Here is a 27767-nt window from a genome sequence, read left to right on the forward strand (position 1 = left end):
GTGCGCCACCATGCCCGGCGATCGTTTTCTTTTTACGATTTTTTAAATGTGCCTTTATTATAATCTCGCATCATAATGTAAACCATGTTGACAGTGACATACATGAAGAGTGAGTCTAGACTCTCGTATCTGGTCATCTCTGGGTACAACCCAGAGAGGCAGGGAGCAGCTGGCATCACGGCGCAGAGTCCTGAGCCTCAGTCTGTGGTTTCACTCCTTTCTTTTACAAGTGTGAAGACAAAAGTCTTCGGGCCAGAAAAGAAATCAGTATGAGGCCAATAAATTAGCTATCTTGATGCATATTACTAATACATTACAATTATGAAATCTTTATTTTGTCTATATTGCCCCTGTTAACTCTCAGAACAACAATGTGAGTGAGATCATGCTTATTATCATAATCCACACTTAGCAGACGGGCACACAGAGGCTCAGAGAGGTTAACTCATCAGTCTGAGGCCGTTCAGCCAGGACATGGGAAAAATAGGGTTGAGTCTGACTTCAACCTTTCTACCAAGGTTTTTCTTTTTCTTTCCTTTTCTCTTTCCTTTCTACCAAGGTTTTCCACACTTCAGGGGTGTGCGTGCCACAGATGGTAATGTACTGCCTTCTAAAATTTTTATCCTCCTTTTTACTTCTGTCCTTAGTGTTTTCTTTAAGCCCGATGTGGTGGCACACTTGTAATCCCAGTACTTGGGAGACTGAGACAGGAGGATCACAGGTTCAAAACCAGCCTTGGCAACTTAGCGAGGCTCTCAGCAATCTAGTGAGACCCTGTTTCCAAATAAGAAATAAAGTTGGGCTAGGGTTGTAGCTTGAAGGTCTCTGGGCTCAATCTCCAGCACTAAATAGATAAATAAATAAATAAATAAATGTCATACATATACATACACAAATATACATATACATATATTTTTAATGAATTCATGTTTAAAATGTGTAAGTATACTTTATAATAGAAAGTTTATATCCTTATAGTAAATGGGAAGAGGTTTTTTCAGTACTGGGGATTGAACCCAGGGCATTCTGCCTCGAAGCTACACCCCCAGTCCTATTTTTTATTCTTTATTTTGAAACAAGGTCTCACTTAATTTTGGAAGGCCTCACAAAGTAGCTGAGGCTGGCTGTGAATCTGCGAGCCTCCTGTCTCAGCCTCCCAAGTACTGGGGCCTGGCGAAGAAAGAGATTTATATCCACTCATAAGAAGATAATTGTAAAAATATATTCAGTGAATGTCATTCAAGTCTGGGTAGCCTTTGTTGCTGCGCACACATGATATTAGAAAGACTGGCTTTTTCACACTGTCATCTAATTCACGTAGTACTATGAACATGGGCTTCCCCAGTCCTTTCATGAGCAACCAGTGGGATGTGTTCCATCCTCAGTAACACCCTGTCCTACACTGCTCCACTCCTCAGTGGAGCCCAACAGCAGCAGCAACCACCACGCCTGTAAAGCAGATGGCCCCGGGGCCTAACTGGAGGTAGGACTGAAGTCTTCTGTTTCCTTCCTTCCTTTCTTTTCTTTCTTCCTTCCTTCCTTTCTTTCTTTCTTTCTTTCTTTCTTTCTTTCTTTCTCTCTCTCTGTGTATGTGTGTGTTTGTACTATTTTCTTCTGTGTGTGTGTGTGTGTGTGTGTGTGTGTGTGTGTGTGTGTGTGTGTTACTGAGAATTGAACTCTTGGGCATTCTGCCTCTGAGCTACACCCCAGCCCCTATTTTATTTTTTATTTGGAAACAAGATCTCACTAAGTTGCAGAGGGCCTCGCTAATTTGCTGAGGCTGGCTGTGAACCTGTGATCCTCCTGTCTCAGCCTCCCAAGTACCAGGTATATACCACCATACCTGTCTTTGAGGACTTCTAATCTTTTAACCAGGGCAAGAATTGTCTGCACATCATCATTGACTAGGGTTTGAATTAATTAAAGCTACTATGAGCCGGGCGTGGTGGTGCACGATTGTAATCCCAGCATTCGGGAGACTGAGACCAGAGGATCATGGTTTGAGGGCAGCCTCAGCTACATAGTGAGGCCCTTTACAATCAGTGAGACCCTGTTTCAAAAATAAAAAAAGACTAGCCGGGCGTGGTGGCACACACTTGTAATCCCCGCGCTTGGGAGGCAGAGACAGGAGGATCGCGCAGGTTTGAAGCCAGCTGTGCTGGCTTCAAAGAGACCCTGTTTCCAAATAAAAATATATAAAATAGGTCTGGGAGTGTAGCCCAGAGGTAGAAGGGCTTCCAGGAACCCCAGTACTACCAAATAAATAAATAATAAATAAATAAATACAATAAATACAATAAATAAATACAGTAAAAAAGACTAAAAAATAGGGTTGGGAGTATAGCTCAGAGGTACAATGCTCCTGGGTTTCATCCCCAGTAATACAAGAATGCAAGAATGCAAGAATGCAAGAAAGAAAGAGAGAAAGAAAGAAAGAAAGAGCGGGCTACTATGTTGTAACACCTAAAAAGATATACTAATAATTAATACTGGTTCATAATAACCATTACATAAATGTTGGCTTTTTTCTCCTTCTCAGTGGTGGTGATGTGGTACTGTGGATTGAACCCAGGGGTACCTCTGAGCTACACTCCAGCCCCTTTTTATTTTTTTTTTTATTGTGAAACAATAAATTATAATCCTTAAACCTTTGGTTCTCCTGTTTCAGCCTCCCAAGTACTGAGATTACAGTTGTGGGATTACAGGCACGTGTCATTGTTCCGGACCAGCTATCGGCTATTATTTGAAACAAAATATTTTGCTTAGAAAGTGGCTCTAGAGACAGCATCCGGGAATGCCAACGCACTGTCTGGGTTAGCCCTGGGTTCTTCTTACTCTGCTTCTGCATGCCCCTGGGCAACAGTGTGCCAGGTCAACTCTATTCTATGTGCGGTCTGTTTAAAGAAAGAGCCCTGGCAGCCACCTTCTCTGTAGGCTGTGGAAGGCTCGCACTGCCCTCCTAAACATTGCCGCATGGCTTCAGGCTGACAGGTGGAGCTCTGACCCACTTCCGTCTTCATTTCAGTTAACCAGGTGTTGCTGTTCCTTCTGATCCTGACCCTCTGCGGGATTCTGTACAAGAAAGTCCACAAGGGCGCTGTGCTCAAGAGCGATGCGGGTAGGTAGGCCTGGAACCCGCCTGCAATCCGCCTGGACGCAGCGCAGGGGAGTGAGGCCTCGGTGCGTTCCCTTATCTCCTGTCAGTCACTGGGTTCAGAGAGGAGCAGTGACTCCGTCAGCTCCCAGACCTGAGTGTGGAAGATCCACCCAAAGCCAGCTTCTTGGTGGTTCCCTGGAAGAGGAAGCGCTACTCAAACAGTAGCATATGCAAGGTTCACACGCAGGGCTTGTCACACAGTCCTGGGCCCCACCAGAAGGTTGAGAATCACATGTATAGAAGGGCCTGACAACCTGCAGGGGCTTTTGTTTGTTTGTTTTGGTTTGTGGCACTGGGGATTGAAACCAGGGTTATTCTACCTCTAAACTACACTCTCAACCCAATTTTATTTCTTATCTGGAAACAGGGTCTCACTAAGTTGCAGAGGGCTTCACTAAGTTGCTGAGGCTGGCGCTGAACTTGCGCTCCTCCTGTCTCAGCCTCTCAAGTACTGGGATTGCGAGTGTGCGCCACCAGGCCCAGCTCAGTCTGCAGTTCTGATTAACTCCCAGTTGACGCCAATGCTTTTGGTTCCTGGACTACATTTTGAGTGGATTGCTCTGCACCCCTTCCTTTTGAAGACTCTCAAAAACTTGCCTATGAAAATTGCCTTTTCTCTTCTCTCCCTGCTGGTCTGTTCCCATGAGTGCTCAAACAGCCTCATAATTCCCATCTTAAAAATGATTGTACAGCCGGGCGTGGGGGCGCACGCTTGTAATCCCAGCATTCAGGAGGCTGAGACTGGAGGATCCCGGTTCACGGACAGCCTCAGCTACTTAGTGAGGCCCTCCACAACTTAGTGAAACCCTGTTTCAAAATAAGAATAAAAAATAGGGCAGGAGGTGTAGCTCAGAGGTCAAATGCCCCTGGGTTCCATCCCCAGACCCGCAAAAAAAAAAAAAAAAAAAAAAAAAAAAAAAAAGGAAAAAACATGATTGTACAGCTAGGCATGGTGGTGCACACCTGTAATTCTAGGACTTGGTGAATCACAGGTTCCAGGCCAGCCTCAGCAACTTAGCAAGACTCTCAGCAACCTGGCCAGACCTTGTTTAAAATTATTTATTTATTTATGTATTTATTTATTATTTTTTGCGGTGCTGAGGATAGAACCCAAGGGCCTTCTACCTTCAAGCTACACCCCCAGCCCTGTGTTTTTAGTCTTTATAATTTTGAAATAGTGTCTCACTAAGTTGTGAAGGGCCTTGCTAAGTAGCTGAGGCTGTCCGTGAACCGCGATCCTCTGTTTTCAGCCTCCCAAATTCTGGGATTACAAGCGCGTGCCACCATGCCTGGCTCTAAGTGTTTAAAACAAGTAGCCAGGCACAGAGCCACATGCTTATAATCTCAGTACTTGGGAAGCTGAGACAGGAGGATCACAGGTCCATGGCCAGCTTCAGCTACTTAGTGAGGTCCTCTGCTACTTATTGAGATCCTGTTTCAAACTAAAGAATAAAAAATAGGACTGGGGATATAGCTTGGTGGTAGAATGCCCCTGGGTTCAATCAGTCCCCAGTACTGGGCCGGCTCAAACTGGATTAAGCTGGATCAAATTGGATTGAACTGGATTGAACCAGCAGGAATGGATTAGATCAGTCAGAACCAGACCAAAGTGGCAAGAACAGTTTAAAACTAGACCAAACTGGATCAAGCTGGCCAAAAACAGGCCAAACTGGTTAGAACTAGCTTGAACTGAACTTGTTCACCAGTCAGAACCTGATCGAGCTAGGTCAAGGCACATCAAACTGGATAGGATCAGTCAGGGCTGGCTAGAACTGAATCAAACTGGTTAGGACCAGCCCAATCTAGCTCTTGCTGGCTTTTTCTGGTTCTGCCCAGATGAATCTGGTTCTGATTTGTTTGATCTGGCTTGTACTGGCTTTGTTCCAGCTCTGACTGGTTTGACCTGGCTCGACAAGCCCCGTATGGTTCTGACAATTCTGACTTAGTTCTTGTCAATAAGCAACACAATAACTTCGGTGGGTTCTTGGTTTTCATGGCAAAAAGAATTTCTACATGTGCCAGTCAGAGATAAAGGTAGAGGTTTTAATTCAAGTAAAGATACATGTTCAGGGGAAACACTGGCCATCTCGAAAGCATGAGAACAGTGCAGGGATAGAGAGGCAAGAGCTGCAAAACCTGCCCAAAAATGGCCCCCAAATGGTTCAAATTGGCTTGGCTCAGAATGGACAGAGAAGAATGGCTCAGAGCTCTTCTGAGCTCTACTTATATAGAAATATACTCTAGAGAAGGGGTGGCAAGGGGCACAGGGGATTCTTCTTTGAAGCTTTCTGGTTCACCAAAAGTAAGAATTTCTTTGGGCCAGGACTCCACAGGAGCAGGAGAGGAGATAGGGAGTCAGGACTGATAGAGTGTGGTCTTTTAATAAAAAAAATGTGACTTTTTTGAGGATCTTCCTAGAGGTGAATAGAACTTTGACAAAAGGTGAAGCTCAGGTTTAATCAGAAATTTCCTGAGCCAGCCCATTAAAAGTATGGGCCTGGAATTTTTTTAGAATAACCAAGCTCTGTTAAATTGAAGACTTCAGATTTAAAACCATATTTTCCTTCCCTTCCCAATGTGTCTTTCTACCTAAATTTTATTTCTTCTATTCTACCTTATCAGTTCTGACTGGTTTGAGCTGTCCTGATCAGCTTGAACTGGCCTCCAACGGTATGATCCAGTTCTGGCCAGCTCAATCCAGTCCCAGCTAGTTTGACCTGGTTGTCTCCATTCTGACCTGGTACTATCCAGTTTGATCTGGCTCTGGCCAGTTTGTTCAGTTTGAACCAGTTCCATTTGGTTGCTGAGACTGATCTTGAACCTGTGATTCTCCTGTCTCAGTTGCCCAAGATAAGAAGTATGGACCACCAAACCCAACTGTGAATGCCTATTCCTGAGAACTATCTGAACCAAATGGAGCCAAGTTGTACCAGTTAGAGCTGATCTGAACTGGATAAAACTGGGCAGAATCAGATAGAGTCAGTCAGAGTCAATTAGAATCAGATGTAATAATAGAAGCAGGCATATAATAATAGTAGAGGTAATAGTAGACCTTGCCATTTCAACCCAAATTTCCATTACATCCATAAATCAAACAGATGTCGAGCATCCTAAGCAATGAAAATGCCTTCTAACCTTAACTGCATTGTTATTTTTGCAAGATATATTATTATAGCAGAAATTGCTGTCATCACTGTAACTAGAAAATAATTCGTAGCATTTTTCATTAATTTGGATTCTGGTGTTGATTTTAGCCTGAACATGACCAGTATAAAAGCTCACCTATTTGGGGGACCCCTGTTATTGTATGAAAATATTGCCTGATTTGCACATGTGTCTTAGGGATGGGAAGCTAAATGGTCTCCCAGAGTTGTTAGTTATGGCTGCAATAAACCAAATAAATTTCATCACATGACCTTGATTGACAAACTTGCAATAAACCAAATAAATTTCATCACATGACCCTGATTGACAAACTTGCTCACCACCATTTTTATTTATAGGACATCGTTAGGCCAGGTTAAAGCATTCTGTCAGTCAGGTTGAATGTGGTATATTTGATTCCTTATTCTTTGCTGCTAAACCTCAGTTTTCTAACCATCATTGGGTTTCCAGCTAAATGAAAGAATCAGATGGTCTAAAAGAGCTCAACCAAGGGGAAAAAAAGAACACTTCAAAAGGCTTTTATTGCTGAGTGCGGTGGCGCACGCTTGTAATGCCTCATTTGGGAGGCGGAGACAGGAGGATCGTGGTTCGTGGATTGCCTTAGCTACTTAGTGAGGCTTGTTGCAACTCACTGAGACCCTGTTTCAAAAAAAAGGTAAAAAATAGAGATAGAGGTATAGCTCAGAGGTAGAATGCCCCTAGGTTCCATCCCCAGTACTGCAAAAAAAAAAAAAGGCTTTTATTTTATAAAGCATCACCAAAGAATGAGGAATTATATCAAAACATGTCAAAGATAACTGGGTGTGGTGGCGCAGGGTTGTAATCCCAGCATTTGGGAAGCTGAGACAGGAGGATCCAGATTTGCGGACAGCCTCGGCTACTTAGTGAGGCCCTTTGAAACTCAGTGAGACACTTTTTCAAAATACAGAATAAAAAATAGGGCTGGGGGTATAGCTCGGAGGTAGAATGCCCCTGAGTTCCATCCCCAGTACCCCCCCACACACACACACAAAGAGAAAATAATAATGTATTTATTTATTTATTTATTTATTTATTTGGTGGTACTGGGGTGGAACCCAGGGGCTTTCTACCTCCTGACTATACTCACAGACCTATTTTCTATTTTATTTGGAAACAGGGTCTCACTAAGTTGCTGAGAGCCTCACTAAGTAGCTGAGGCTGGCTTCCAACCTGCATGATCCTCCTGTCTCAGCCTCCCAAGCGCGGGGATTACAAGTGGGTGCCATCATGCCCGGCAAAGGTGTTTTGTTTTCTGTTAAAATCTCTATGCTCTCTTAGAACCATAACCAGGAAAATGTTTAAAAGTACACTCTGATGATTAGCAGTGCAGATTTGGTTATGTGTATGAAATCGTTAACCCCAGAATTTGGTGGGTTAGAGTTGAAATCTTGATAAAATCACTCAATTCCACAAGTAGGCACAGGTCCATCAGCAAATACGTATGTGTCCATTGGAGTCAATATGAGAGAGAATTCGACAGTCTCTTCTCCCTTGACAGTATATTATGAGCATTCTCTTATGTCAGGAACTATATCATGGAAACAAAAGATTTTTATTTTTATTTATTTTCATTTTTGGTACTGGGGATTGAACTCAGAGACATTCTACCTCTGAACTACATCCCCAGCCATAATTTATTTTTATTTTGAAATGGGGTCTTGCTAGGTTGATTAGTCTCACTAACTGCTGAGGCTGTCCTCGAACCTGCGATCCCCCTGTCTTAGCCTCCCAAGGATTACAGGTATGCGCCACCACACCTGGCTAGGTAAAATTTACACCTTCTTTTCCAAGGGAAGGAAAGACTGGATCTTGGACAACAATGAGCAGCCTCTTCCATGCTTGGCCGTCTCCCCCCAGTTGTGTGTGGATGGGAGCTACCCTGTTCCGTGCAATTCCGCTATGTGCTAAGGCACTGATCTCCGTGTTTCCAGATGAGGACTCCGAGACCCCGGAGGACGTGGAGGAGGAGATTCCTGTGGTGATCTGTGCAGCTGCAGGGAGAATGGGCGCCACCATGGCCGCCATCAACAGCATCTACAGCAACACAGACGCCAACATCCTCTTCTACGTGGTCGGCCTCCGCAGCACACTGTCTCGGATAAGGTAATTTGCATGCTGTGGCCTTGCAGCTTTCTACTTGCTCGTAATCTTTTTCTTTTCTTCTTTTTGTTTTTAGATTGATAATTGTCTCTAGAATTAATGAGGGAAAGTTGGACACAGTGGTGCATGACTGTGTGTGTGTGTGTGTGTGTGTGTGTGTGTGTGTGTATGTGTGTGTTTTACTGGGGATTGAACACAGAGGAATTTTACCTCCAAGCTATCCCTCCAGCCCTATTTTATTTTTGGAACAGGTCTTACTAGGTTGATGAGAGTCTCACTATTTGCTGAGGCTAAAAGCAAAGGATCATATTTTCGAAGACAGACAGACACACACACACACACACACACACACACACACACACACACACACAATGAGGGGCTTTACCTGGTGACCTGACAGATGTGTTGCCTGGCTGAGGAAATGCCATCAGCATGAGAGCCTTATTAATCTGCAAGGCGCTATATCCCTGGATAGGAGGGAGTCTTTTGATGAACTAAAGAACCCCAACCCTAAGGCAACTTAGATGAAAGTCTTTCTTCAAAAATGCTTTCTCAGCTGGGCGTGGTGGCGCACGCGTGTAATCCCAGCATTCGGGAGGATGAGACAGGAGGATCGAGGTTCACGGACAGCCTCAGTGAAGCCCTCTGCAACTCAGTGAGACCCTGTTTCAAAATAAAGGATAAAAAATAGGGCTGGGGTTTAGCTTGGAGGTAGAATGGCCCTGAGTTCCATCCCCAATACCTAAAAAAAAAAAAAAAAAAAAAAAGCTTTCAGCCGGGTGTGGTGGTGCACGCTTGTAATCCCAGCATTTGGGAGACTGAGACAGGAGGATCGCGGTTTGCAGACAGCCTTAGCTACTTAGTGAGGCCCTCCACAACTTAGTGAGACCCTGTTTCAAAATAAAGAATAAAGCCAGGCATGGTGGCGCACGCTTGTAATCCCCGCGCTTGGGAGGTGGCGACAGGAGGATCGCGCAGGTTCGAAGCCAGCCTCTCTGGCTTAAGAGACCCTGGTTCAAAAAAAAAAAAAAAAAAAAAAAAAAAAATATATATATATATATATATATATATATATATATATATATATTAGGTCTGGGAGTGTAGCCCCGGAGGTAGAAGAGTTTCATCCCCAGATCTGCAAAAAACAAAAAACAAAACAAAACAAAAAAACCCAAAAACCTTTCTCTTTTTCCTGTTTTCTTAACTTGAAGAAATTTATTTTTTTATTTTTTATTTTTCATTATTCTGTTTCAGTTTCAGCGTCTCAAATGCTGATATTACAAGTGTGCGCCGTCATGCCCGGCCAACCTGAAGGAATATTAACATAGCCATTTTATTTATTTATTCATTTATTTTTTTAATTTTTTGCAGTACTGGGGATGGAACCCAGGGGCATTCTACCTCTGAGCTACAACCCTAGCCCTATATTTTACTTTTTATTTTGAAACAGGATCTCACTGAGCTGCAAAGGGCCTCATTAAGTAGCCGAAGCTGTTTGCGAACTGCGATCTTCCTGTCTCAGCCTCCCAAATGGCGGGATTGCTCCTGCGTGCCACCACACCCAGTTTTAACATAACTATTTTAATATGGTTCCAAGTCATCACTAATTTTGTCAATTTTTAACCAGCATCAAACATTGCCATCTGTGTCTTGAATCATTGGAAATTTCGTTTTGAGATTTATTTCTACCAAGAATCTCATTATGAATTGGATATGAGAGAGGTTGTATAAGACTGAGAAAATGGAGCTGGTGTGGTGGCACACCCCTGTAATCCTTGGAAGGTTCAGACAAGAGGATCTCAGGTCCGAGGCCAGCCTTAGCAACTTAGTGAGGCCCTCCACAATTTAGTGAGACCCTGTTTCATAATGAAGAATAAGAAGGGCTGAGGGTGTAGCTCAGAGGTAGAATGCCCCTGGCTTCATTCCTCAGTAACAACAGCAACAGAAAGCCAAAAAACCTTCAAAATTTCAATCAAAGCTAAAGATTCAAATTATGTCACATTCTGGAGTAGTTAGGCAGTTGGCACACTGGGCAAAGATACTTCTGGCCTCCACAGAGGCTGCTTTATAATGATGATGAATACTTTTTGTTCTTTCAGTGTCTTGGGGGAGGTTATTTGGATCTGGGGAAATACTGGTTATTACTATTTTGCTTCATTTCCTTTGTAGAAAGAGCTATGGGATGGAGAGAAACTAAGGAAACATTTGAAGTCAAACCAGATGGAGGGAAAAATCAGAGGAATTTATAACAGAAACTCTACTAAAGTTGACACACGTTTTATTTTTAACTTTCTAAGGAGCAACAGGTTGGCCTTGGGACAGTCGGAGAACTGAGGGAAGATCCGATGTGTATACTAGAGGGTTTTTTTTTTTTGTTTGTTTTCTCTTTAGAAAGTGGATTGAACATTCAAAATTGAGAGAAATAAACTTTAAAATCGTGGAATTCAACCCCATGGTCCTCAAGGGGAAGATCAGACCAGACTCGTCGAGGCCCGAGCTGCTCCAGCCTGTGAGTAGGAACCGCGCGCGGGCGCTGGGGAGGCCTGGGTGATCGACCCCTGGGATGCACGCCGCCGGAGACTTTCAGAGCCTCACGGTGTTAGATCTAAATGCTACTTATTTATAATTCATGAGCCACCTGCTCCAGGAAGGCTTTAAGACCGATTACATAAACATCATGAAGCTATTAAAGAGAAATGAGACATTAAAAAAAAAAAGTGTAGGCTGCATTCTGTGTGAATATGTCTGTGGGGTGCGGGCTGGAGGCGGGCCAGGTGGGGAGGCCGGGGGACGTCTCCCCAGCTCCCCAGCCACAGGGTGTGTGGCTGCACTTGTGCATCACACTTGGCTCTAAGTATCCTAGCAGCCAAGAGAAAACAGGCCCATGGTGGATTATATACTTCTCAGTGTGGAGGATCGCATTTCAGGAGGCTCTGTTCCCCTAGTGCTGGAAATAATAAAGTTTTTCCTGTAAGAGTGTTTTACAAAGGAGGCCTTACCTGCCTAAAGGATGGTGTGTTTGATGGCGGTTTTATGGAAACTGCAGCCGCTTTTCTACTTGTGATCATTACTCAAATCCATCCTTGCAAATTGACTAAATTCCAAGCCCTCTGTTAATGATATGATTGTCCCCCAATTCCAGATATGTATCGTCAGAGTATGAGCCGAGTACCGTGATTAAACAGTGTTGTCCCTAATGAAACTTTAAAACTCCTACCGACTGGTGCTTCTCTGACCTTTTTTCTGGCTCAGGAAGCTAAAATGTGCCGGGTTTGGTGGCACACACTTGTAATCCTAGTTCTTGGGAGGCCGAGACAGGTGGACCGCACAGGTTCAAGGGCAGCCTTAGCAACTAGTGAGACCCTCAGGAACCTAGCAAGACCCTGTTTCAAAATAAAAAAATCAAGCCCGGTGTGGTGACACATACTTGTAATCCCAACATTTGGGAGGATGAGACAGGAGGATCACGGTTCTCGGACAGCCTCAGCTACTTAGTGAGGCCCTTTGCAACTCAGTGAGACCCTGTTTCAAAATAAAGAACAAAAATTAAGACTGGGAAGCCAGGTATGGTGGCACACGCTTGATATCCCAGCATTTGGGAGGCTGAGACCAGAGGATCGAGGTTGGCGGACAGCCTCAGTTACTTAATGAGGCCCTCTGCAACTCAGTGAAACCTGGTTTCAAAATAAAGAATAAAAAATTGGACAGGGGGTGTAGCTCAGAGGTCGAATGCCCCTGATTTCCATCCCAAGACCCCCAAAAAATATTGGGCAGGGGGTATAGCTTGGAGGTCAAATGCCTCTGGGTTCCATCCCCAGAACCCCCCCAAAAATAGGGCTGGGGGCATCACTTGGAGGTAGAACCCCCTGGGTTCCATCCCCAGTACTGCAAAATAAATAAACACTAAGTAAATAAGTGAATAAAATCAAAAGCTAAGTATGGTGGTTCAGGCTTGTAATCCCAGTACTTTGGTAGGCTGAGACAGGAGGATTGAAGGTTCTCAGCTGGCCTCAGCTACTTAGTGAGGCCCTCCACAACTTAGTGAGACACTGTTTCAAAATAAAGAATAAAAAATAGGACTGGGAGTGTAGCTGGGAGGTAGAATGCCCCTGGGTTCAATCCCCAGTATTACAAAAAGTAAATTAAATAAATAAATATAAAAGATAAAAGAGGGCCGGGCGTGGTTGCACACCCTTATAATCCCCATGCTTTGGGAGGCTGAGACAGAATGATCTCACAGGTTCACAGCCTGACTCAGCTATTTAGTGAGGCTCTCAGAAACTTACTGAGACCCTGTTTCCAAATAAAGTTTAAAATAGGTCTGAGAGTATAGCCTGGAGTTAGAAAAAACCCTGGGTTCCACGCCCAGTACCTCAAAAAAAAAAAAAAAAAAAGGAGTTGAGGGTGTTGCATGGAGAATGTCCCTGGGTTCAATCCCCAGTACCACACATAAGCACAAAAAGAAGCTGAAAGGTTAAACTCATTGCTGGGATGACTGTACGTGTGTGTGTGCATGTATGTGTGCGTGCGTGTGCGTGTGTGTGTGTGTAAGGATGACTTAGTTGTTGAGCGTTATCAAGATGACTGCGCGTGGAGAAAAGCAGGCAGTGTGTGCCCCAGAAGACTGCCCAGGCGGTCCATCTGAGATGGAAGTGGCAGCAGCCTTGGCCTTTGCATCTAGGAGAGTCGCTCTGGGGCCAGCGCGGGCCCTGACCCTGGAGCCCAGATCACCAGGCACCTGGAGGCGCTGCCAAGGTGTCTTTGTAGCCGGTTCTGTTCCGCTCCAGATGTGGGCTGAGGTCACAGTCAGAGCCGGATCTCCAGGGCCCCAAGACGACCTTGAGCTACTTTGCCTCTTCTCACCTCGGTTTCTCTTGTTTTAACAGCTGAACTTTGTTCGATTTTACCTCCCTCTGCTTATCCATCAGCACGAGAAGGTCATTTACTTGGACGATGATGTCATTGTGCAAGGTATGCCGGGAAGGAGCAGCCGGTCAGTACACTCACTGTCACTCTTCGTGTTCCACGCAGCTAGCAGCTCCGTGGTTTCTATTGCTTACTGAAGTTGTGAGCACAGCATTGTAAATATGGGGATGGTTTATTTATTTATTTATTTGGTGGTACTGTGGGTGGAACCCAGAGGCTTTCCACCTCCGGGCTCTACTCCCAGACCTTTTTTATATTTTATTTGGAAACAGGGTCTCACTAAGTTGCTGAGAGCCTCACTAAGTAGCTGAGGCTGGCTTCGAACCCGTGCGATCCTCCTGTCTCAGCCTCCCAAGCGCAAGGGATTACAAGCGTGCGCCACCACGCCCGGCTGGGGATGGTTTTTATTTTATTTATTTTATTTTTTATTTTTTTTTAATTTTATTTTATTGGTGCACTGTATTCATACATCATAGTGGGATACAAACTTTTGTAGACATACATGCACACATCGCCCAGTCAGCCCCCACCCGATCCCCACCCCATTCTCTCCCCATCCCTCCTTCCCATGCTTGGCTTAGTGGTTGACATCTAGTATTATAGCAATTTATCCAAAATTAAAAATGATAATCTCACATAACAGTTTCATTTGTCTGATACCAAGCGTTTGATGATTTAAAGATAGCATTTCAATATTTCTTTTTGCTTTCTTTCTTACTAGAGCATATTTTTTTCTGTTTTTTTAGGTGAAACTATCATATATTTATATACTTATTTTTCAGAAAAAAATCTATCCTAATATGGAATATGAATTCTAGATACCCAAAACGATCTTGAAAAAGAACAAAGCTAGCAGATATATATTTTCTGATTTCAAACCATATAAAGCTACAATAATTGAAACAGTGTAGTACTGTTCTAAAGGCAGATATATAGACCATTGGAGTTAAATACAAGCCTAGAGCTAAATTCTTCCCTATATTGTCAAGTTATTTTTGACAAGGTTTCCACGAACATTTGGTGGTGGAAATAATAATCTTTTAACTAAATATTGTTGAAAAATAATAATTACATGGAAAAGAATAAAATTGGACCTTTACCTAATCCCATATACAAGTATTAACTCAAAATAGATAAAAGACCTAAATATAAATCTTAAGACTATAAACTTTTAGGAGAAAATCTGGGTCATAAAACCTCACAACATTGAAATTGGCAGTGATTTCTTGGATATGATTTCAATGGCACAGGCAACAGAAGAATATACAAACTCCCTAAAAAATAAAAGAAAATATTGTATATCCAAAGACAATGTAAACAGAGTTAAAAGTTACTCATAGAATTGGATAAAATATTTCCAAATGCTATATCTGAAGGTATATTAATATTCCAACTAGAAATCCTAAAAATTAACAACAATAAAGGCAAACAATACAACTTAGAGATAGGTAAAAGACTAACATAAATAATGAATCTCCACAGATAACCAATCTTAGTTGTCTGTTGGATGGAAACTCTTGTTTCTCTGGTTCTGGTGAGTGTTACCTATTTCTTCTTTGTAGTTAATCTCTTTGAGTATTTTCTCTAGCGCTGGTTTTGAAGACATAAATTCCTTCAGTTTCTGTTTGTCATGGAAGCTTCTTATTTCTCCATCTAATTTGATAGAAAGTTTTGCTGGATAGGAAATTTTTGGCTGGAAGTTGTTTTCTTTCAGAGTTTGGAATATGTTACTCCAAGCCCTTCTGGCTCTCATGACTTGGTTTGGGAAGTCTGGAGTGATTCTAATTGGTTTGCCTCTGAATGTCACTTGGCCCTTTGTTTTTGTTGCCTTTAAGATTCTCTGCTTGGCTTCCACATTGGTCATTTTGACAATTATATGGCGTGGGGATCCTCTTCTCCGATCCTGTCTAAAGGGAGTTCTATAAGTTTCCTGGATCTGTGTATCAACCTCTTGCTCTATATTTGGAAAATTTTCTGCTATTACTTCCTTGAAGAGATTGTTGATCCCTTTGGTATCACTTTCTTTTCCCTCCTCTATTCCAATTATTCTTAGGTTAGCTCTCTTAAGATGGGCCCATATTTCTTCAATGTCAGATTCCTGCTGTTGGATATTTTTTTCTAGATTAGAAACTATGCATTCATTTTTGGATTGCTCATCTTCTAAGAGCGAGATTCTGTTCCCCATGTGGTCTAATCGGTTGTTTGTGCTTTGAATTGAGGCCTTTACTTCATTAATTGCATCCTTTATCTCTTTTTGGCTCTCTCTGAGTTCTTTTCGAAGCACCTCTATTATTTCTACAGTTATTTTCCTGATTTGATCTTCTAGAAATCTCTGATTTTCTGTTTTATCAGGTTCTGATGTTGTGGGGTTGTGCACATTCATTACTCCAGTGTTATTCCTCTTTCCCATGATTTCGGAGGTTTGTGCCTTCTCTGGGTTCTTCCCTTGGGTCACTATGGCTTCACTTAAGGTGCTCTGGATCTCGAGTCTGTATTATCTCAGACCCCACTACTCCTTTACTGGGTTGTATCACAGAGTCTCCGACCCAGGGAGTCGATAGAGGCTGCTTTAAACTATGGGGGGTGCCAGGTTGCACGTTTTCCTATGGTGTGATATCTCTGCCACCACCACTCCCTCACTGGGTCAAGTCCCAGGAGGCCCAATACTGCGATTTCTCCTCTGTGGCCCGCAATTTGACTCACTGTTCTTGAGTACACAGATGTAGCTGTACTGGACTCGGTGAATTCACTGCTGCTGCCACCGCCGGTGGCAATATGGCGCCTCTGCCACGCCCTCGGCCATGAGGCTGGCGTATTTTTTCTTCTCTGGTTTTGATTTCCACTCTGAATCCCTGCAGCGTGTGCTGAGCTCAGCCACTGGGAGCTTTAAATGCTGTCTGCGCCGAAAGATCCCGCCTGGCTGTTCCGCAGCAGCTCTCCTGGCTTGCTGTAGCCGTCCGCTGAGTTCGCCGCTGCCGCCGGCAGTATGGCGCTGCTGCCGCGTCCTCAGGCGCGTGTGTCTCCTCTGTGGCCCTGAGCTCTGTTCTCAGTCCGCTTTCTCTCTGGAGCCTGGTGGGTTTTTTTGTTTTTCTGGTGATGGTGTTTTCTGGCTATGAAAGGCGCTCTTTTTGTGGTAATGGAGATTGGTTGTTAGCGGGACTCTTAAGCCCCGCTTTTCTCGGTCGCCATCTTCCCGGAAGTCGGGATGGTTTTTAAATGGGGTTGCCGGGTGTGGTGTCCACACACCTGGAAATGCAGTACTTGGGAGGCTAGGACGGGAGGATCTCAGGTTTAAGAACAGCCTAAGCAACATATGAGGCTCTTGAAAACTTAGTGAGACCCTGTTTCCAAATAAAATAGGGCTGGTCAAGCCAGGTGTGGTGGCGCACACTTGTAATCCCAGCATTCGGGAGGCTGAGTCCGGAAGATTGTGGTTTGGGGAAAGCCTCAGCTACTTAGTGAGGCCCTGTTTCAAAATAAAGAATAAAAATTAGGGTAGGGGGTGTAGCTCGGAGGTCAAATGCCTCTGGGTCCCATCCCCAGACTCGCAAAAAAAAAAAAGATAGAACTTGTGATGTAGCTTAGAAGGAGAATGCCCCTGAGTTCATTCCCCAGCACTAAATAAAGAAATAAATAAGGCATGAAAGGATGAACAATGAAAGTTACATTTAAACAATAAATAAATAAATAGAGCCAGGTATGGATATCTGTAATCGCAGGACTTGGGAGAATGAGACAGGAGGATCACAAGTTCAAAGCCACCTCGGCAACTTAGTAAGGATCTCAGCAACGTAGTGAGACTGTTTTCAGATAAAAATAAATAAAATAGCCGGGCGTGGTGGCGCACACTTGTAATCCCTGAGCTTGGGAGGCTGAGACAGGAGGATCGCACATGTTCAAAGCCAGCCTCAGCTACTTAGTGAGGCTTTCAGCAACTTAGAGAGACCCTGTTTCCAAATAAAATATAAAATAGGTCTAGGAGTATAGCCCGAAGGTAGAAAGCCCCTGGGTTCTACCCCCAGTACCACAATAAACAAATAAATAAATAAATAAATAAATAAATAAATAAAATAAAATAGAGCTGGAGGGAACCGGCCGTGGTGGTGCACGCTTGTAATCCCCATGCTTGGGAGGCAGAGACAGGAGAATCGCACAGGTTCGAAGCCAGCCTCAGCTACTTACTTAGTGAGGCTCTCAGCTACTTAGTGAGACTCTGTTTCCAAATAAAATAGAAAATAGGTCTGGGAGTATAGCCTGGAGGTAGAAAGCCCCTGGGTTCCACTCCCAGTAACACTAAAAAAAAAAAAAAAAATAGAGCTGGAGGTATAGCTCAGAGGGACAATGTTTCTGGGTTCAATCTTCAGTACCACAAGAAAAGAAAAATAAATAGATAAATAGCCAAGAGTGGTGGCACATGCCTATAATCCTAGTACTTGGGAAGCTGAGACAGGAGGATCACATGTTCAAAGACAACCTCAGCAAGTAGTGAGACTCATCAACCTTGTGAGACCCTGTTTTAAAGTAAAAACGTCAAGCTGGGCTTGGTGGTGCACACTTGTAATCTCAGTGCTTGGAAGGCTGAGACAGGAGGATCACACAGATTCAAAGCCAGCCTCAGCTACTTAGTGAGGCTCTCAACAACTTAGTGAGACCCTGTTTCTAATAAAATATAAAAATAGGTCTGGGAGTTTAGCCCGGAGGTAGAAAGCCCCTGGGTTCCACCCCCGCTACCACAAAAAAAAAAAAAATTAAAAAAATTAAATAGGGCTGGGTGTGTAACTTAGAGGTAGAATACCCCTGGGTTCAATTTCCAGTATCAGTAAATTATAATATAAATGAATAACTATATAAATAAATAAATGAATAAATTAATAAACTGAGGGTTGCTACCTGCCTGGACAATTCAGTTGACTGTTCAGGGCACTAGGAAGCACTGACTATCAAGTCTGCAATAAATAGCTTGGTGGCCTTTCCTTTCTCGGAGTCCCTAAAATGTACAGAAATAAAGTCTCAGCCTCACCAGTCACGTTGTGAGGAAGGAGCTGCGTTTGGGGGTTTGAATATTGTTTTGTGTTCTTTCTCTCTCACATGCAAATAGGATAGGCATTGGAATGTTAACCACCTAAGACAGAAATGAATTTGCTCAGTGTTAATCTGACTTATCAAGTAAGTAGCTTTCTAACTGGGCACGAGCTATTTTTCCCTCCTTCCCTCCCTTCCTTCCTTCCTTCCTTCCTCGCTCTCCCTTCCTTTCTTTCTTTTCTTTTCTTTCCTTCTTGTGTGTTGTCCTGGGGGTTGAACCCAGAGGTATTCTACCTCCAAGCCACACTTCCAGCCTTATTTTATTCTTTTGTTTTTGAAACAGTGTCTCTCTAGGTTGCCGAGAGTCTCACTAAGTTGCTGGGGCAGGCTGCGGACCCTGGATCCTCCGGAGTCTCGGCTTCCCGAGCACTGGGATTACAGGTGTGCCCCACCACAGCTAGCTGAGCGATTCTTACCAAGCACATTGCTAAACCAGGTTGAATCTGGGCTTTTACTCTTCCTCCAGAGCAAATTCAGAAATGACTTCAGCTCTATGTCTCTATCTACCCTCAGATGCATTCTGTGTATCCTAACTGCCGCGTTTCCCAATCCAGGTGACATCCAGGAGCTGTACGATACCTCCTTGGCCCTGGGCCACGCAGCAGCTTTCTCTGATGACTGTGATTTGCCCTCGGCTCAGGATATAAATAGACTCGTGGGCCTGCAGGTGAGCACGCCGCTTTGAAAATCCTACCTTCACCCTTCGGGGTCCCGCGACTCAAGCGGGGTCATCTCCACAGGGCAGCCGGCAGTGCTGGGGTCTGCAGGACCGGGGGTGGGAGGCAGGGGATTGCTGCGCCTTCTGCCTGCGCCACAGCTCCTTCCTGTCAGCTCCGGGCAGGTTGCTGAAGCCTGCCCAGTCTTAATGTGGCCCTGATACTATTTTTTTTTCTCTATTTTGGTGTGTGTGTGTGTGTGTGAGAATTGTCAAGAAATAACATGATGTTGGTCATAACCACACTCTGCATTAGAGATGGCCTTCCTGTGACAGAGACTAGCTGATTTTTCAGAGATTTGCCTATTGGGTTTTTCTTTCTTTCTTTCAACAGAGGAAAATATTGATTTTCTTCAAAGGTAAAAACCTCCTTAGCCTGGTGGAAATGAGAAAAATTGAACATATATAAAATAAGGAAATAATAGTGACAAGAAGCTTTGGAATATGTTGTTCTTGTTGAGAGTTGAATGCTCTTCTTCAAAGAATTCTATCACACTTGGAATCCCAGTACTTGGGAGGCTCAGACAGGAGGATCACAGGTTTGAGACCAGGCTCAGCAACTTAATGAGACTGTTTCAAAATAAAAAAGAAAAATAAGAAAGGCTGGGGTGTAGTTCAGAGGTAGAATGCCTGGCAGTTCAATTCCTAGTACCACACAAATAAATAAATAAATATAAAAATTAAGAAAAAGTTCTAGAAAAAAATTTTTTTTGCAGTACTGGAGATGGAACCTAGGGGCTTTCTACTCTGAGCTATACCCCATCCCTATTTTTTATTCATTATTTTGAAACAGGGTCTCACTAAGTTGCAAAGGGCCCCTCATTAAGTAGCTGAGGCTGTCTTTGAACTGCGATCTTCCTGTCTCAGCCTCCCAATAGAAAATAATTTTATGTATGACTTTTTCTGTATGTGTATGTGTACTGGAGATTGAACTTGGGGACATTCTACCTCTGAGCTATGTCCCCAGTCCTATTTTATTTTTATTTTGAAATGGGTTCTCACTAGGTTGATAAGAATCTTTACTACTTGCTGAGACTGTCCTGGAAACTGTGACCCTCCTGCCTCAGCCTCCCAAGTACTGGGATTATAGGCATTCACCACTGTGCCCGGCTGCAAGTAAAAATTTTTTTTTTTTTTGTGGATCTGGAGATGGAACCCACAGGCATTAGACCTCCGAGCTATATCCCCTGCCCTTTTTTTTTTTTTTTAATTCTTTATTTTGAAACAGGGTCTCACTAAGTTGCGAAGAGCCTAAGTAGCTGAGGCTGTCGGCGAACCGCCATCCTCTGGTCTCAGCCTCTCGAATGCTGGGATTACAAGTGTGCGCCACCATGCCTGGCTTGCAAGTAAAATATTTAACAGAAGATCACCTAATATTTACTTTGGGTGATCAGGGAAGTCTCCACTGAGATGTCACTACATGACAAGATTGGGGAAAGTGCCTATGAAGGCATTTAGGAGAGAACTTTCTAGAAAGAGTGAATAGCCAGTGCGGATGTCCTCAGGCAGAGGTGTGTCATATGTATTAAAGTTGATCAGCATGGCAAAGGCTTCCAGAGATTCAAAGACTTGGATCTCTTCCACTGAAAGTAACAGAAGTTGGAGCGGTAACAGGAGCACGATGGTGCAGGGCACTAGAGCATGGCAAGCCGTCTTAGGAAACTCGGTTTTTGTTTGTTTTTGTTCAGTACTGGGGATCCAGCCCAGGTCTTTGCACATGCAAGTCAAGTGCTTTGCCCTCAAGCTACATAAGCCTCTAGCCCTAGCTTTTTCTCTGGGTGAGATGGAAAGGGGCTTTGAGGAGATGAGTGACAGAGGTAGAGTGGGGCTAATAAGGGCAGGAGCGGCCGGCTGGGAGGGGCTGGCAGGGCTCCAGTGAGTGGTAACTACGGCCTGGAACAGACAGCCGCAGAGGAGCTGTGTGGGAGAAGTGGGCGGCTTCTGGATGCCCTGTGGGATGGAACCAAAGGGATTAGCTGATAGGGTGAGAAGGGCGGCCTGAGTGGACCTCAGTCGTTGCCCGAGTACCTAGAAGGACAGAGGTGCCTCTGGCCGCGGGGCAGGTTGTCAGGAAGCAGGTTTGGCTGGTGATTGCGGCCTGGCGTGGGATATAAGTTGGCCTGCGTTGACCGCACACCCAAGGGCCACCTTGAGTTGACAGGTGGCAGGGCTGGCAGGCCGACGGTGTTCAGAGCCGGAGAGGAGATTAGGTTGTCTGTGGAGTCAGGAGAGGAAGGAACAGGTGCGGGAGGAGATGAATGTTTGTTTTGGTAATGGAAAGCAAACTCAGGGCATTCGGCCTCCACGCTACACCCCAGCCCTTTTTTTTTTTTTTTTTTTTTTTTTTTTGCGGGTCTGGGGATGGAACCCAGGGGCATTCGACCTCTGAGCTATACCCCCTGCCCTATTTTTTATTCTTTATTTTGAAACCGGGTCTCACTGAGTTGCAGAGGGCCTCAAAGTAGCTGAGGCTGTCCGCCAACCACGATCCTCCTGTCTCAGCCTCCCAAATGCTGGGATTAAAAGCGTGAGTCACCACGCCCAGCTCCCCCAGCCCTCTTTATTTTGAAATGGTCTGGCTCAGCCTCCCCAGTGCTGGGATTATAGTCATGGGCCACCGCACCGAGCTGGAAAATGAGGCGGGACCAGCAGAGCAGAGTTGGGAGTAGTCCCCGATGCTGGAGGAAACTCACAGACACTGCACCAGGGCTTCGAGAAAAACATTGATTTCTAGAAACATGGTTCTCCAGTCACAAGCATGCATGTCCTGTTCTTTTGTAGAACACATACATGGGCTATCTGGACTACCGCAAGAAGACCATCAAAGACCTTGGCATCAGCCCCAGCACCTGCTCCTTCAATCCTGGTGTGATTGTCGCCAACATGACGGAATGGAAGCACCAGCGCATCACTAAACAGCTGGAGAAGTGGATGCAAAAAAACGTGGAGTGTGTGCGGGCCCCTCTATGCGCGGGTGGAGACTTGGCTAACTCTCTGTGCACAGCTCAGGGGTTCGAAGTACTTACAGGCAGCTTAAGGCAGATTTCCTACAGAGGCATTGTTGACAGAGAAAAGGGGCAGAAGCCAGGTGCAGTGGTGCACGCCTGTGACCCCCAGTACTTGGGAGGCTGAGACAGGAGGATTGCAGGTTCGAGGCCAGTCTTAGCAACTTAGCAAGACCCTCAACAACATAGTGAGACCCTGTTTTAAAATTAAAAATAAAGTCGGGCGTGGTGGCTCACGCTTGTAATCCCCGCGCTTGGTAGGCAGAGACAGGAGGATCGCGCTGGTTCGAAGCCAGCCCCGCTGGCTTAAGAGACCCTGTTTCCAAAAATAAAAAAGTATAAAATAGGTCTGGGAGTGTAGCCCAGAGGTAGAAGGGCTTCCAGGAACCCCAGTACCACTGAAAAAAATAAATAAATAAAATAAAATAAAGCCAGGCTTGGTGGTGCACACTTGTAATCCCAGCATTTGGGAGGCTGAGGCTTTTTTTTTTTTTTTTTTTTGGTGGTACTGGGGTTCCTGGAAGCCCTTCTACCTCCGGGCTACACTCCCAGACCTATTTTTACATTTTTTTAATTGGAAACAGGGTCTCCTAAGCCAGCGCGCGCGGCTGGCTCTGGCTTAAGATACCCTGTTTCCAAATAAAAATATAAAAATAGGTCTGGGAGTGTAGCCCGGAGATAGAGGGGCTTCCAGGAACCCCAGTACCACCAAAAAAAAAAATTAAATAAAAAAAAATAAAGGGCTAGGGATACAGCTTGGAAGCAGAATGCCCCTGGATTCAATCAAAAGAAAGAAAGGAGCCGAGTGTGGTGGCACACGCTTGTAATCCCAGCATTCGGGAGGCTGAGACAGGAGGATCACTGTTCAAGGACAGCCTCAGCTAGTGAGGCCCTCCGCAACTTAGTGAGACCCTGTTTCAAAATAAAGGATAAAAAATAGGGCAGGGGGTGTAACTCGGAGGGCAAATGCCCCTGGATTCTATCCCCAGGCCCGAAAAAAAAAAAAAAAAAAAAGGCGGGAGGGAGGAGGAAAGAGCTAATAGAGAGAGAGAAAAATCTCTTCCCAAATAATACAAATCAGAATTCAGATCCTCTGGAACGTGAAGTCCTATATTATACATTTTCCCAAGAAGATGTTTAATGAGGTGACTTGAATCTCTTCCCTGAAAATCCTTTTAGTTGAGTTTCTCCCTGGATTTTTGTTTTGTTTGTTTGTTTGATTTTTAGTATTGGAGATTGAGCCCAAGGGCATTCTACCTCTAAGCTACAACCCCGAGCCCTTTTTATTTTTTGTTGTGAAACAGGGTCTCACTAGGTTGCTGAGTCTCACTAAATTGCTGACGTTGTCCTTGAGCCTGTGATCCCCCTGCCTTGGCCTCCCAAGTACTGGAATTACAGACCTGTGCCGCCACAGGTGGCTGTCAGCATTGCTTTTTAAGATTAACTTGTATAATTTTTTGTGACTAACGTGTTAAAATAGAGCAGGAAGCTGGGCGTGGTGGCTCACGCTTGTAATCCCAGTACTTAGGAGGCTGTGACGGGAGGATTGCAGGTTCACAGCCAGCCTCAGCTACTTAGTGAGGTCCTCTGCAACTTAAACACTGTTTCAAAAAATTAAGAATAAAATATAAGGCTGGGGGTGTAGCCCGGAGGTAGAATGCCCCTGGGTTAAATCCCCGGTAGGGAAAAAATTAAAAAGGAGCTAAATGTTGCTTTCCTATCCCATTTCTTAGGGAAAACCTCTACAGCAGCTCCCTGGGAGGAGGTGTGGCCACCTCCCCAATGCTGATTGTGTTTCACGGGAAATATTCCACCATCAACCCGCTGTGGCACATAAGGCACCTGGGTAAGTGTTGCAGTAGATCCAGCGACGCCACGTCCCTGTGCTCACGCACCGGGCTCGAGTCCATCCTCCGGGGACTCGGACAAGTCTCCTAAGACCTCCTGGCTCAGATTCTGTAAATGCTGGCGATATTCTCAGAAAGGTGTGTTTTTAGGGACTCACAGAAAGCTAAAAGTAAGGCTTAGCACACAGGCACTTGGTAAACTACCAACTGTTGTTGTTTGGGGAGTTTTTTGGTTTTGGTGCTGGGGATTGAACCCAGGGGCTTTCTACTCTACCTCCGAGCTACACCCCCAGCCCTATTTTATTTTTATTTTGAAAACAGGGTCTCATCAGATTGCTGAGAGCCTACTTGCCAAGGCTGCCCTTGTGCCTGCGATCCTCCTGTCTCAGCCTCCCAAGGACTAAGATTACAAGCATGCGCCACCATACCTGGTCCCCCTGTCGTTTAAGAGAGACCTTTTGCCATCCAAACCTTTCCATGTGCCGGGCGTGGTGGCGCTTGTATTCCCGGCGCTTGTATTCCCAGCGCTTGGGAGGCGGAGACAGGAGGATCGCGCAGGTTCGATGCCAGCCGCTTGCTCTGGTTTAAGAGATCCTGTTTCCAAATATAAACATAAAAAAAAAAATTAGGTCTGGGAGTGTAGCCCGGAGGTAGAAGGGCTTTCAGGGACCCCAGTACAACCAAACCCCCCCCCCACCAAAAAAAACCTTTCCATGTGCTTCTCCCTCTCTTGCAGCTAGTTGTCTACAGTGGACAAAACCAAGTAAAGCAGCGCAGCGGCCTATGCGGGGCGTGACTATAATCCCAATACTTGGAAGGCTGAGCCAGACCATTTCAAAATCAAAAATAAAAAGGAAGCCGGGCGTGGTGGCGCACGTTTGTAATCCCCGCGCTTGGGAGGCTGAGACAGGAGGATCGCAGAGGTTCGAAGCCAGCCATACTGGCTTAAGAGACCCTGTTTCCAAATAAAAAATATAAAATAGGTCTGGGAGTGTAGCCCAGAGGTAGAAAGGATTTCAGGAATCCCAGTACCACCAATAAATAAATAAATAAATAAATAAATAAATAAATAATATAAAGGAAGGGCTGGGAGTGTAGCTTGGAGGTAGAATGCCACTGAGTTTGATTCCCAAAACCAAAACAAATAAACACTTTTCTTTTTTTAAAAAAAGTTGCTGCCGGGCGTGGCGGCACACGCTTGTAATCCCAGCATTCGGGGAGGCTGAGACTGGAGGATCACAGTTCGCGGACAGCCTCAGCTTCTTAGTGAGGCCTTCTGCAACTCAGTGAGACCCTGTTTCAAAATAAAGAATAAAAAAATAAGGCAGAGGCTATAGTTCAGAGGTTGAATGCCCTGAGTTCGATCCCCAGACCTGCAAAAAAAAAAAAAAAAGTTGCTGCCGGGCGTGGTGGCGCACGCTTGTAATCCCTGCACCTGGAAGGCTGAGACAGGAGGACCACACAGGTTCGAAGCCAGCTTCCGCTACTTAGTGAGGCTCTCAGCAACTTAGTGAGACCCTGTTTCCAAATAAAATATAAAATAGGTCTGGGAATATAGCCCGGAGTTAGAAAGCCTCTGGGTTCCACCCCCAGTACCACCAAAATAAGCAAATAAATAAATAAATAAATAAAAGTTGCAGACTGCCTGTGCCCTGAGCCCCTTACAAGTCTGTGGTTCCCTATAGGAGTGCAGGCTCTAGGGCCCGGGTTTTGTGCTGGGGATGGAAGCCAGGGCCTTACTCCCCGGCACATGCTCTAACCACTACCTGTTCTGCTCTCGGCTATGGACTGGAATCCCAACCCTGCTATTACAGGATCCTGAGCAAGTGATTCAGCTTCACTGTGCCTTAGTTTGCTCATTTGTAAGCTAAAGCTAAAAGTATCTGATAGTTATTGTAAAAATTGTAAGCAAGCCGGGTGTAGTGATGCATGCTTATAATCCCAGCATTTGGGAGGCTGAGAATCCCGGGAAGATCCCGGTTTGCATTCTTGGCTACTTAGGCCCTCTGCAACTCAGTGAGACCCTGTTTCAAAATTAAAAAAAAAAAAAAAAAAAAATAGGGCTTGGGGGAGGTAGCATGCCCCTGCATTCTATCCTCAGTACTGCAAAAAATTAATTAATTAATTGTACTAGTGATTGAAGCCAGAGGTATTCTAATTTCAAACTATTTTTTCTGTTACTGGGGATTGAGCCCAGGGGCACTCCACCTCTGAGCTACACCTCTAGCCCTTTTTATTTTTTGTTTTGCCACAGGTTATTTGTTTTGCTAGGTTGCTCAGAGTCTTGGTCTGTTGTACTTGAACCTGCGATCCTCCTGTCTCTGCCTCCCAAGTCCTGGGATTACAGGTATGCACCACTGTACTTGGCCAAGAGTTATTTTTAAAATAACTTTTTAAAGTTATTTTTTGCCGGATACGGTGGCACATGCCTGTGGCTCTAGCTATTCCAGAGGCAGGAGGATCACAAGTTTAAGTCTCACCTGGGTGATTAAGCAAGACCCTATCTCAAAAAGCTCGTAATCCTAATTCTTGGGAGGCTGAGGATTGCAGGTTCACAGCCAGCCTCAGCTGCTGAGTCTCAAAATGAAGAATGCAAAATAGGGCTAGGGGTATAGCTTGGAGTAGAACAGAGGGAAGGAGAGAACAGAAAGAAATCCCTCCCCGCAGGCCCCTGGGGGTATTTTAGGATTGGAGAATGGTATGGGTTTATATTTACCAAGTGCCCACTACACTACACTGCCAAGAACTGGGCTAGGTTCTGATGAGAAGGATGACTGCTGTTCTGGATTCTCACCCTCTTGCAAAGTGTTATATCCTTTATTGTTTTCAAAAGAAAAGCTGGGCACAGTGGTACATATCTGTAATCCCAACTACTTAGGCTGAGGACGGAGGATCATGGTTTTAGGCCAGCCCATGGCAATTTAGGGAGACCCTGTCACAAATAAAAAGAGCTGGGGATATAACCTGTGCACACAAGTGCACCGAGCACTTGTGTGGCCTCCATGAGACCCTGGGTTCATGCCACAGCATGGGGGGGGCAGCTGTTAAGTGTATGTATCATTATCAGAATCTGCTCTGACTTTCCTGAGCTGATGTACACACAAGAGCAACACAGAAAAGTTGGGGGCACCAGTGTTCCGTTTGGGGTTCACTCTTAGGTCAAATACTAATGGTTCCATGTGCAGAAAATCCCATCAAATAGGAAGTCTACAAGCACAAGTGTAGGGACAGTCCTGCAGAGCCTAGATCTATGAGGTTAGAGTACTTTATGATCTCTGAGCAGAGCTGGAACTGTACTTTATATATGACGTATTGACAAATAGGAAAGGACATAATCTTCCAAGGCAAAGGAAATCACTTCTCTTCGTAATGTTTTTTTTTTTTTTTTTTTTGGTGGTACTGGGGTTCCTGGAAGCCCTTCTACCTCCGGGCTACACTCCTAGACCTATTTTATATTTTTTTATTTGAAAACAGGGTCTCTTAAGTCAGCGCGGCTGGCTTCAAACCTGCGTGATCCTCCTGTCTCTGCCTCCCAAGAGCGGGGATTACAAACGTGCGCCACCACGCCCGGCCTCTTTGTAATGTTTTAGAACTGGGCAATTTGTAAAGCGGATCTACACAGTAATCATTTGAACAATGACCTGGTTTTAGGATATACCTTGGGGTACACAGAAAGCAACATAAATACAAATGGGTAATAAGTTTGAATCTAAACAGGTGTTAAGATTTGTGAAATTTACAAAACAGAT

The 27767-nt window shown here is 44.7% G+C and overlaps 1 protein-coding gene across 1 annotated transcript in view; it reads left to right on the top strand.

Moving 5' to 3' along the window:
* Window positions 1-935: 935 nt before the first annotated feature.
* Window positions 936-27767, top strand: part of GLT8D2 (glycosyltransferase 8 domain containing 2) — a gene marked incomplete at both ends in the record, with an annotated part of 29741 nt that continues 2909 nt past the window's right edge. Inside the window, 8 exons of the mRNA XM_080704805.1 lie at window positions 936-939; window positions 3026-3118; window positions 8275-8446; window positions 10835-10952; window positions 13330-13414; window positions 19006-19118; window positions 21948-22114; window positions 23905-24017. Of these exons, the coding sequence (XP_080560931.1) occupies window positions 936-939; window positions 3026-3118; window positions 8275-8446; window positions 10835-10952; window positions 13330-13414; window positions 19006-19118; window positions 21948-22114; window positions 23905-24017 (865 nt within the window). The remainder of the gene's footprint in view (window positions 940-3025; window positions 3119-8274; window positions 8447-10834; window positions 10953-13329; window positions 13415-19005; window positions 19119-21947; window positions 22115-23904; window positions 24018-27767) is intronic.

The sequence above is a fragment of the Muscardinus avellanarius genome, assembly GCF_963383645.1.
Source record: "Muscardinus avellanarius genome assembly, chromosome: 11".
Classification (NCBI taxonomy): domain Eukaryota; kingdom Metazoa; phylum Chordata; class Mammalia; order Rodentia; family Gliridae; genus Muscardinus; species Muscardinus avellanarius.